This window comes from Rosa chinensis, chromosome 5 (assembly GCF_002994745.2).
Source record: "Rosa chinensis cultivar Old Blush chromosome 5, RchiOBHm-V2, whole genome shotgun sequence".
Lineage (NCBI taxonomy): Eukaryota > Viridiplantae > Streptophyta > Magnoliopsida > Rosales > Rosaceae > Rosa > Rosa chinensis.
This window is the reverse complement of record NC_037092.1, coordinates 34,608,306-34,620,244: the sequence shown is the minus strand read 5'-3', so window position 1 is coordinate 34,620,244 and position 11,939 is coordinate 34,608,306. Positions and strand designations below refer to the sequence as shown.

The 11,939-nt window shown below is 38.8% G+C and overlaps 1 protein-coding gene across 1 annotated transcript; it reads left to right on the top strand.

Moving 5' to 3' along the window:
• The first annotated feature begins 6,806 nt into the window (after positions 1-6,806).
• On the top strand, positions 6,807-7,858 carry LOC112203693 (cold shock protein 1-like). The gene is made up of 3 exons (XM_024344620.1): positions 6,807-7,077; positions 7,174-7,602; positions 7,821-7,858. Exons 1-3 carry the CDS (start codon positions 6,807-6,809, stop codon positions 7,856-7,858), a joined length of 738 nt encoding a protein of 245 aa, XP_024200388.1.
• The last annotated feature ends 4,081 nt before the right edge of the window (positions 7,859-11,939 follow it).

Below are 11,939 nucleotides of genomic sequence, written 5' to 3'. Positions count from 1 at the left end.
ACACACTAAAATCTTGGAACAACTCAATCAAGAACATAAAGGAAATGGGAAACACAATAAGTTGATCCAACTTTTCTTCATGTATATAAGTATTCAACATTAAATAGTTATCTTTTAATACAAAGCTTGTATACCGTTTCGATCATCGATCATCTTGTATTTGCAGTTATTTATGTCAATGTACGTTAGAGTGAAACGCAGAAACAAGCAACCCTTTTTCTTTTAATTTGTCCAAGTTTTTGACTGTTAACGATCAATAATGAAGTTACCAAGTGGCAAACAAAAGCAAACTTTTCTCCAATCCAGAAAATATGTTTTACGTAATGGAGGTTGAATGAGATGCGTATGATAAAAATAATGAGATAGAGTTACCCATTCCAAAGACGAAGTTCTTTTTTTTTTTATACAAAAATAACATTTTGGGATGGGCAAAGTCATAGTTTAACAAAATATTGCAAGGAGTAAAATTTTGTCGTGAAACTTGTTTGTATCAATATACTCCATTTTGGGATGGGATGTACATGAGGTCAAAGGTTCTTTTATAAGTTTTCTATAGACGCATAAATGCTAGTAAAAAAGATTGGAAAAAATAAGTCGGTTTGATACTTATGTCAGTAATATTACTCGCCAGAAAAATTGATAATATACAGTACTGATTGCAAACTCTTAAAACGCGGTTGAAGATCTGAGGTTGGCCTGGCCTGGCAGAATCATCGAAGATCGAGAAATAGCAAAACCACCCAATATTTAGAACAAAGGACTTTTAGGAGTGAAGACGGAAATCCATGGGCTTCAACAAATGAAATGAATTTATATGGTGACAAACCAAAAACCCGAGTTGAAAGAAAGAAGAGAGAAACAACAATAGACTAACCCAGCTAAAACAACGATATTGTAGAGAAAGTGCACCTCCAACACCAGAATCAATTTCGCTGATAATCAACTCATCAACAAACTAGGGTCTCCCAAAACATGATGTCCTGTAACCAATTGAAACATAGGATTCAATGAAGAGATAACGAATTTCAATTATAGGAAAGGATTTGAAGATTGAGAACGGAGGTTGAGAGAACTACCCTATTTCGTTGCAAGAACCCGGAAAAAAACATCGATTTGGTTGTTTGGAAGAAACGGCGATGTGGAAACGTTTGGAGGAAGCGGTGTTGGGCGAGATCTACTTTCTCTCAGAGACGGGGAGAGTGGATAAATTTTTTATTTAAATTTGGAAGTGAAACTGTGAACGTGAAGTAAACCTAATTGACCAGCTTTAAGAAAATTAATAATAATTATTATTATTAATGAATGGCAACTGAATTCAGTGTGGACTGCGGCTGATTTTTTTTTTTTTTAAGTTCTGCTTTTTTTACTTGTTATTTTTATTTCTTTTGCCCTTATTATTGGAAAAATGTGTCTTTTCTTTGCTAAATTATGAGTGCCAATATGAAACTTTAATTAGGGCTGTACACAGATTGGGTTGGATCAGTTTTGACTCCAAACCGTCTCTATGCCAAAGTGAGCTGTTTAGACATTTTGGAAAACCAGTTATTAAAAAAAAAAAAAAAACTCAATCCGACCCAATCCAATCCAATTAAAGATTGTTTGGTTTGGTCGGTTAGGCGGTTTTCACCTATATAATATTAACATGCTATTTATGAAAAAATTCATAGTAAAAATTTAATCTCAAGAATTGAAATTATGTTAAATTATCTAAATTTAAAATTCAATAATTAAAATCCAAAACATATAGTCCAAAACTAAAACCTAAATTAGATTCAAAGTGATTCACTTATTTAACGACTTAGCCATAAATACTAGCTTGATATGATAGTATTAAAGGTCAAAGAATGAGAGATTGAGAGATCAGAGATGTGATATGAAAGGATCAAAAAAATTGTAGTGATTATATATATACTAAGGTTTTAGGCCTTTGAGCCTTGAATTCAATATGATAGTATATCATTAGAGAATAAAGTTATAACTAGAGATTTAGAACTTACCTAGAACAAACCAGACAAATGAATATATATTTACTATATTTATTTTGTGTGTGTGTGTGTGTATAAACTTTTTCTCTTATGTTTCAAACATACCGGTCGGTTCGGGTTCCGCGGTTTAAGTATAAGAGAAAACCAAACCAACCCAGTTCATAAATGGTTTGGTTCTGTGTTGAACCAATTTTCAATTTTTAAAGTTAAAAAACCTTAACCAAACCATATTTATCGGCCTGTTTTGGCCTGTTTGGCCGGTTTGTACCATGTTTTGCACACCCCTAACTTTAATGACGATAAAAGAATATTAGGTTTTTGTCATGAAGGAATTTTTTTAAAAATAATAATTAATTACATTAATCACTTATTAATGGACTTTTAAATTTTAACAATTTCCACCATATAAATCAAATCAACCCTAATTATCCTTTCCACAAGACAGGTAATTATCCTTTACCATATAAATCGAATAAGATTAATTACATTAATCACTTATTAATGGACTTTTAATTCTTTTCCATATAAATCAAATCAACCGGAATTATCCTTTCCACATGATTAAAAAGACTCATAAATTTTAGGATAAATTTTTTTTAGTCCCTAATCTAAATAAACTTGCAAAGATGAGGGAGAAGATCACTATGATTTGTTACCATTATTCCACACGGATCCATTTTTTCTTTGAGAATCAGTGTCGGAACTGTACGTGCTCTCATTTTTCATATGGATGGGGTGTGTACTACTACTACACCACCAAAAAACCAGGCAACTAGGGCTGGTCCTGTGCTCAAGTTTGCTGAAGGTAGGCTTCAAATGGGTGCGGCAACATTCCAGTTCCAATCCTCTATTCCATCTCCTGTGGCACGGTCGTTGTTTTCGGATGTGCAGTTTGTCAAGCCTAGGAAGGAGAAGAGGGCAGTGGTCATCAGAGATGCCGATTCTAGGTCTTCAGTGAGTGCAGATGATATCTTGGCTGTGGTATCAATGGATGATTCCATACAGAAGAAGAGGGGCACCGGTATGTGAAAATGTCAGAATTTCCCACCCGCATTTCTGCAAAATCTTTTGGTCTGATGGAAACTCTGGATGGTCTGATGGTATCCCAAATTGGGGTAGATAAGGAAAATATGGAGATAAAAAAGAAACAAGGCAGGCCTTTTGGATCTAAGAACAAGAATCCACCAAGGAATAAGAAGGCTGATGCTGCTATGGAACCTTTAAGGTTGACCTATCCAACCTTTTCTTCTTGCCCTAACCCTAAGGGTAAGGCGAAAGTTTAATTTTTCAGTTTTATTTCTGATTAGCTTACAAGCTATGGGTTCTTTTTACACCTAGTTAATGAATCTTTCAGAGTACCACAATTGAGTACATTGACGAAGAGAGATTCATAGTAGTTTTCTTTGTGTTGATGGAATTGTCATAGTTTGTAGGCTTTCAAATAAGTGAGCTTCATTGTACTAGTAGATGGTACATGTATTCCCTTACCTAATTTGTGATGCCCCAGAAATTTGTATTTATTTTCTGAGGATTTTCCGGAATCTAAATTATGGTTGTTGGATGGTTTCGTGGCTCGTGGACGGAGTGGAAGTGTTTCGGACGAATTAATTATTTGAAAAGTATGACTTTAGGGGGGGTTCAAGGTTTAATTTTGATACATTGGGATTCTCTAAAAACTTCCTTCACGAAATTTGTAGAGCGCGTCGATACGAGTTCGTGGACATGTGGAACGATGAAATCGGAGTTCATATGAGAAAGTTATGGCTAGCGGAAGAAGTTTCCGTTTTAGTATAAATAGAGGAAAATCAGAAATTATTTTCATTATTCCACTTTCCATTTCCGGAAAGATTTTTCTCTCTCTCTTCTCTCTCGGTCGACCCCTTCAGAAACGAAATTTTCCTTTTGACCCGACCCGAACCCGGTATTCCGACCCAGTCGGAACTTGCATCTCCGGCGACCTATTCCGGAGAAACGAGCCCAGATCAGTTCGCCTCCTTGCTCCGGTCGTCTCTGTGGTGGTCTCTAGTGGCGATTCTCCTTCACGGCGGCGCTGCAAGGCGGCACAGGTTGTGGAAATCAGACTCGACCGGAAATCGTAGCTCCAGCGACGGCACGGCTTCAAGTTTCCTTCCTTGGCTTCGTGGGGGTCGTCTGAGTCGACCTATGGTGTTTGTTTTGATCGGTTTACGTGGAAATAAGTTCAACTCAGTTGGGATTACTGTTCAAGGTTTGTGAGGTAGTTTTCGATCCTTTAAGCTTGTTTTCTGACTTCGATCTAGTTATGAAAGTTCACAAGCATGCTTAGATGAAGCTTTTTGATGTTGAGAGTTTTGTGAAATAATGAGTTTTGGCCGGCGGCGGTGCGCCTCCGCCTGTGGCGGCGTTCCGGCTGTGTTCCGGCCATTTATGGGACTGTTTCTAGTATTATATGTCTTCTACTCGTTGATACAAGCGTTTCGATATATAATATGCAAATTTTGGAGTTCGAATGGATTTGTTATGATTTTTGCCGTTTCATATCGGTGAATTTATTCGATCCGTGAAGATTCGAGCATCCGATCGACTTGTGGTTCGGTCACATCAATCGTGGACGTATTCCGGAGACTTTGGGAGGTCTTGGATGTGGTTTTGCCTAGATTGACGCCACTTTGGGGATTTTAGTTCAAAACAGGGGTTTCGAACTTAAATCAAATGTGAATCGTTACTGATTGAGATCATTGGTGATTAGGTGCTTCGAAAGGTGAATTGGACGAGTTGTTGGTGATAGTGTTAGTTCGGTTCTGTATAGAAGATGCAGCGGGATTCTGAGGTGAGTAATCTCACGAAGTTCATTCACGAACGGGTTCACCATACTGTTTTGAGAGTTATTTAGTTAACTGCAAACTATAGTTGGTATTGGTAGGCATTCCTGAGTGGATGACTACGTATATATATATATATTTACGTGAAATATATATATTTTGGTGGGTTTGTGGATTTTGGAACAATATGCATGAAATGATGCTTTTTATTGTTTTGGGATGTGGCTTTTGGAAAACAAATGATTGTGGAAATGTTGATTTCGATTTGTTTTGAAAAGCATGTGATTTGTGTTTTGGGGGAACATTTTAGTTCGCGGGTGGTTTGTTTAAATGTGGGTCTTGTACCGGGAGTAATTGATAGGGATCAATTATGGAGAATCTTTCATTTTAGATTCGTGTAACATTTTGGGTCCATTGTGACTCCTTTAATGTTTTGGTATTTATACCGCGGGTCCAAAGACTTACGAGTCAAGGATTGTGGGTCACGAAACGTGATCGTGGGTGGGAAAATCGGGACTTCACGCCTTTGGCCGGGTTAGTGAATACGATTAGTTAGAGCTCTAGTCTGTCCGCCGCGCTTGTTTATTGATTTAAATGTGTGAGTTTATCTCGTGCTTTGTTTATTGATTTAAACGTGTGAGTTTATCTCGTGCTTTGTTTATTGATTTAAACGTGATTCGTGTGAGTTTATCTCGTGCTTTGTTTATTGATTTAAACGTGCATTGTGTGAGTTATTCTCATGATTGGCGTGAGTTGTGTGTGGTTTGAGTTACTCATACAGGCTTGCAAAAGCTTACCGGGTTTGTTGTGTGACAACCCGGTACACTATTCAAACGGTGTAGGGATTAATCCTGCAGGTTAGGTAATCGGGGCTGAAAACTGAGGCAGCGAGCTAGCAGCTTTACTGTAGGAAGCCAATTTTGTGACCTTACCGTTATTAAGACTTCCGCTTGTAGTGAGCCCTGAGGAGCATTTACGTTTTATCTTGTTGTTGGCAATTTAATTCGTAAGCTTGTGTAATATATAACTCTATGGAGTGAGTGTATATTAACTTTGAGGGTTCAGGGCATCAGTATGTACTTAGTTTAAAGAGAAAAAGATTCCAGATATTTTGTATTGGTGACTGAACGTTCACGCATGTATAATTATGGGATTATATATATATATCGATTTTCTTGTGTGTAAAATCAGGGGCGTGACAGTTTGGTATCAAAGCGTAAGGTGCATATTTGGTGATAATCAATAGTCCTCGAGTGATGGCCCGTCTACAGCGGATCCCCATCTGATGCTCTTCGGTATTGATATAGTCATTGGGTATGCAATGAGCGTTGGAATGTGAGTTTTCAGGGTAGTGTTGGTTCAATGAACAAAGTGTAGGAGCTTAAGGTAGCTTCTAGGAGTTATAGTCTTTTGAGGAATGAGGACCTTTAGATTTAACTCTTGTTTACGTAGGGGATAGAATTGTATCTTCTGACGTAGTATTGCGGTTGATTTAGTCATAACGTTGACTTATACTTGTGATTGGGAGAATACCTTATGGTTACGCTATGTTCTTTAGGTAATGGATCTTCAGGGAGATAGTGCTAAGGGTAGAGGCAGATTTTTCCCTCTGAAGGAGTTTTACCCGAAAGATGAAGTGCAAGCACCGCTTTTGATGCAGCCTGTTCTGCCTGTTTTTGAGGGCATCAATACTACTCGCCTATCGTGGTTGACTAGGGAAGTTACTAGATTGGGAGCAGTTGCATTTCATGGTGGTACAGATTACATGTTAGCTGAATGCTGGATCGAGAACATGGAGACCTATTTTAAGATGATTATTTGTACTGACGTTGAGAGGTGGTTAGTATCTACATTTCTCCTCCAGGATGAGGCAAAGCAGTGGTGGGATTTTGTATTGAAGACAAAGGATGTGGCCACCTTGACCTAGAGATGTTTTGTTGGACTCTTTCGAGATAAGTATTTTCCGGCTTCTGCTAGAGAGCAATTGGGGATCGACTTTATCTCATTAGTTCAAGGAACTATGAGTGTCAAAGACTATGAGGCTCGATTTTCACAACTGTATCGGTTTTTCTGGCCGATGGATGCAGAAAAGTTGGCTCGTAGGTTCGAACAAGGACTGAACTACGAGATCAGGGAGAGGGTGATTATCCTTCGACTGCCTACTATGGCAATGATATTGGATAGGGCTATGGCAACCGAGCGGGAACTCCAGGCTTCTCGAAAGGAGTCATCAATCGTAGGAGATTTCCGAGGAAAGGGAAAGGCAATTGCGGAAGGCAGTAATGCACCAGGTACCCAGGATGGGTCTTAGAAAAGACAGAAGACTTGTCAGCAGGCTCTTGTTGGTGTAGTCGCTAAACCTACTTAGATTGCACCTGTTGGGTAAGATGTGCCTTTGAGATGTTTTAACTGCAATGAGTTGGGACATGTGGCTAGGAAGTGTGTGAAGCCGAAGTGCAGGAAATGTTACAAGTGTGGGCAGAAGGGACATGTTGTTCGGGAGTGTACCCAACCTAAAGTTATGAGAGAGATGACTCATCAACAGGCGCCAGCTAGGGCTGCAGCTGCACCTGTTAGGATTGCACCTGTGGGGCAGGTGGCAAACCATAAGTGTTTCAACTGCAATGAGATGGGCCATGTTGGTCGAGCTTGCACGAAACAGAAGAACTTGGTGTGCTTCACATGTGGCCAGACAGGGCACTTCTCAAGGGATTGTACCCAGCAGCAGGGTAGGGGACAAGGGAACCAGCAGAGGCAACTGCCTCAGGGGCAGGCTAGGGTGTTTGCTATTGGTCAGCAGAATGCCGAGGAAGAAGGTACCTTATCTATTTCTACTTGGGTTTTTAGAATGATGTGTGATAGTTGCGTACTTCTTTCTGTATGTTGTGTTGTGATAGGTTTTACTTGTTGATTTTAGTTTGACCTATGAGTGTGGCATGTTGTGATGCATAGGCTTTGGTCGAATTGAATTGAATTGGCGGTTTCATTTTCAATTCTTGTAACGTAAGGGTTACATCATCGTTGAGTGGTGCAGATACTGTTGTGGTAACAGGATTCTGGACTCTTGTGTGATTTGTGTGTAGTGTTGCAGTCACGAGAGTTTTAGTGGGTGGGGTACGAGGACGGGAATTCATGAAATGATTGGGTTACCACCAAGTGGTGTGGTAACGATTCCTACTCTTGTGATACTAAGTGGGGTACCTGTATCCATTATTGATTGAGGTAAGTTGTACTTCGAGATGAGGGCATTATTGTTTAGAATGAAAAATTGGATTTGAGCTTGGTTTATGCGTACTTGTGGGTGTGGTACATGTAAATTTCGGGACGAAATTTCTTTAAGGGGGGTAGAATGTGATACCCCAGAAATTCGTATTTATTTTCCGAGGATTTTCCGGAATCTAAATTATGGTTGTTGGATGGTTTCGTGGCTCGTGGACGGAGCGGAAGTGTTTCGGACGAATTAATTATTTGAAAAGTATGACTTTAGGGGGGGGTTCAAGGTTGACTTTTGATACATTAGGATTCTCCAAAAACTTCCTTCACGAAAGTTGTAGAGCGCGTCGATACGAGTTCGTGGACATGTGGAACGCGGAAATCGGAGTTCGTATGAGAAAGTTATGGCTAGCGGAAGAAGTTTCCGTTTTAGTATAAATAAAGGAAAATCAGAAATTATTTCATTATTCCACTTTCCATTTCCGGAAAGATTTTTCTCTCTCTCTTCTCTCTCGGTCGACCCTTTCAGAAACAAAATTTTCCTTCTGACCCGACCCAAACCCGGTATTCCGACCCGGTCGGAACTTGCATCTCCGGCGACCTACTCCGGTAAAACGAGCCCAGATCAGTTCGCCTCCTTGCTCCGGTCGTCTCTATGGTGGTCTCTAGCGGCGATTCTCCTTCACGGCGACGCTGCAAGGCAGCACAGGTTGTGGAAATCGGACCCGACCGGAAATCGTAGCTTCGGCGACGGCACGGCTTCAAGTTTCCTTCCTTGGCTTCGTAGGGGTTGTCTGAGTCGACCTATGGTGTTTGTTTTGATCGGTTTACGTGGAAATCGGTTCAACTCAGTTGGGATTACTGTTCACGGTTTGTGAGGTAGTTTTCGATCCTTTAAGCTTGTTTTCTGACTTCGATCTAGTTATGAAAGTTCACAAGCATGCTTAGATGAAGCTTTTTGATGTTGAGAGTTTTGTGAAATAATGAGTTTTGGCCGGCGGCGGTGCGCCTCCGCCTGTGGCGGCGTTCCGGCCATTTATGGGACTGTTTCTAGTATTATATGTCTTCTACTCGTTGATACAAGCGTTTCGATATATAATATGCAAATTTTGGAGTTCGAATGGATTTGTTATGATTTTTGCCGTTTCATATCGGTGAATTTATTCGATCCGTGAGGATTCGAGCATTCGATCGACTTGTGGTTCGGTCACATCGATCGTGGACGTATTCAGGAGACTTTGGGAGGTCTCGGATGTGGTTTTGCCTAGATTGGCGACACTTTGGGGATTTTAGTTCAAAACAGGGGTTTCGAACTTAAATCAAATGTGAATCGTTACTGATTGAGATCATGGGTGATTAGGTGCTTCTAAAGGTGAATTGGACGAGTTGATGGTGATAGTGTTAGTTCGGTTCTGTATAGAAGACGCAGCGGGATTCTGAGGTGAGTAATCTCACGAAGTTCATTCACGAACGGGTTCACCATACTGTTTTGAGAGTTATTTAGTTAACTGCAAACTATAGTTGGTATTAGTAGGCATTCCTGAGCGGATGACTACGTATATATATATATATATATTTACGTGAAATATATATGTTTTGGTGGGTTTGTGGATTTTGGAACAATATGCATGAAATGATGCTTTTTATTGTTTTGGGATGTGGCTTTTGGAAAACAAATGATTGTGGAAATGTTGATTTCGATTTGTTTTGAAAAGCGTGTAATTTGTGTTTTGGGGGAACATTTTAGTTCGCGGGTGGTTTGTTTAAATGTGGGTCTTGTACCGGGAGTAATTGATAGGGATCAATTACGGGGAATCTTTCATTTTAGATTCGTGTAACATTTTGGGTCCATTGTGACTCCTTTAATGTTTTGGTATTTATACCGCGGGTCCAAAGACTTACGAGTCAAGGATTGTGGGTCACGAAACGTGATCGTGGGTGGGAAAATTGGGACTTCACGCCTTTGGCCGGGTTAGTGAATACGATCAGTTAGAGCTCTAGTCTGTCCGCCGCGCTTGTTTATTGATTTAAACGTGTGAGTTTATCTCGTGCTTTGTTTATTGATTTAAACGTGATTCGTGTGAGTTTATCTCGTGCTTTGTTTATTGATTTAAACGTGGTTCGTGTGAGTTTATCTCGTGCTTTGTTTATTGATTTAAACGTGATTTGTGTGAGTTATTCTCGTGATTGGCGTGAGTTGTGTGTGGTTTGAGTTACTCATACGGGCTTGCAAAAGCTTACCGGGTTTGTTGTGTGACAACCCGGTACACTATTCAAACGGTGTAGGGGTTAATCCTGCAGGTTAGGTAATCGGGGCTGAAAACTGAGGCAGCGAGCTAGCAGCTTTAAGGTAGGAAGCCAATTTTGTGACCTTACCAATTTTAAGACTTCCGCTTGTAGTGAGCTCTGAGGAGCATTTACGTTTTATCTTGTTGTTAGCAATTTAATTCGTAAGCTTGTGTAATATATAACTCTATGGAGTGAGTGTATATTAACTTTGAGGGTTCAGGGCATCAGTATGTACTTAGTTTAAAGGGAAAAAGATTCCAGGTATTTTGTATTGATGACTGGACGTTCACGCATGTATAATTATTGGATTATATATATCGATTTTCTTGTGTGTAAAATCAGGGGCGTGACATACTTGACCACTGATTTAGGGTACGTACAAGCATATAGGGTGTATTTGTATGTGTCGTTCTGGCTTTGGGATTAAATGAAATTTCTATTACTCTGTCAAAAAAAATTATTCCACACTGATATATATATCTGTGTGTATTAACACAACAATAATACAAATGGATATCCGTGTGAGATGCAAACATGTCACTTCTAACAAATGTTGACACAGATGTCAGTGGGAAACTAGCAATTGCTATAGATAACTATGTCAAACAACATACAGATATCAGTGTTATTTCAACATTAACATGAATGATAGTGTGAAAATTCATTGTTACAGATGCCTGTGGGAAATAAAATTATTTTGCAAATTATAATTTTGTTATTACTAACGGATATTTGTGTATAAATAGTTCACACAGATATCAGTATAAGTTAAATATTTGGTACATACAGACATCTGTGAGAAAATCTAACCACGCTGATTTCAGTAAGTAATAGTGTGAGCATGTTCTTATGTAGGACCCACACATTCAATTCACACGGATATCTATATCTACAAGTAAAAAGCCACTGATTTTTTTAGCAATGTGAGAGTCAGGCTTAGTTTGGGATTGCTATGCTCTGAGAAAAAGCATTTCCGAACTTGCTGTGAGAAGAAGCAGTTAAGTGTTTGGTAAGCTGTTTTCAAAAATGTTGTGAGAACAAAAAGCAATTTCTAAGTGTTTGGTAAGTTCCGAGGCAAAAGTACTTTGATTAGGTATAATTACCAAAATGGTCATATATGTTAAGATATGCTATTAAACTGCATAATTTTGTTTTTTTTTGAATATGTAACCATACCAATTAAATAAAAAACATTCTCATGTATTATCCTTGTACCCTTGATTGGACTTGATAAAAGATTGACCTTAAACCCTTAAATATGCATATTATGTACTATTACACAAAATAAGTCCACAATATTTGGACTAATTCCCCAAAAACCATTACACAAAATATACTAAAGTCGCTTGAAATTTGCAACTGGATGCTAAGTAGATGCATCCATTCAGATATTGAAAAAGGTACAAGCCATGTAAACATCTGCAAGGAATTGAGAACTGCGTGCATAAGATGAATACAAAAGCATCAAACTCACATTTCACACAAATTTTACATATTTATGTTACTGACAACATCTTGCAAATGTACTAGTACATTGATTATACTCATTTATATGCGTGTAATTATATCTAAAACACTATAAATAAGCTAATTCTCAAGTCAATTATAATGTAATTAATCTCTTTTTATTTATTTTGTAGAAAATAAGCGG

What these genes read in the sequence shown, in the direction of transcription:
- LOC112203693 (XM_024344620.1), top strand. Translation starts at nt 6,807, where the DNA reads ATGAGTGTCAAAGACTATGAGGCTCGATTTTCACAACTGTATCGGTTT. An exon ending in GGAAGGCAGTAATGCACCAG is followed by an intron (nt 7,078 to 7,173) that starts GTACCCAGGATG and finishes CTGTTGGGTAAG; the next exon opens with ATGTGCCTTTGAGATGTTTT. An exon ending in GCAGAATGCCGAGGAAGAAG is followed by an intron (nt 7,603 to 7,820) that starts GTACCTTATCTA and finishes TGAGTGGTGCAG; the next exon opens with ATACTGTTGTGGTAACAGGA.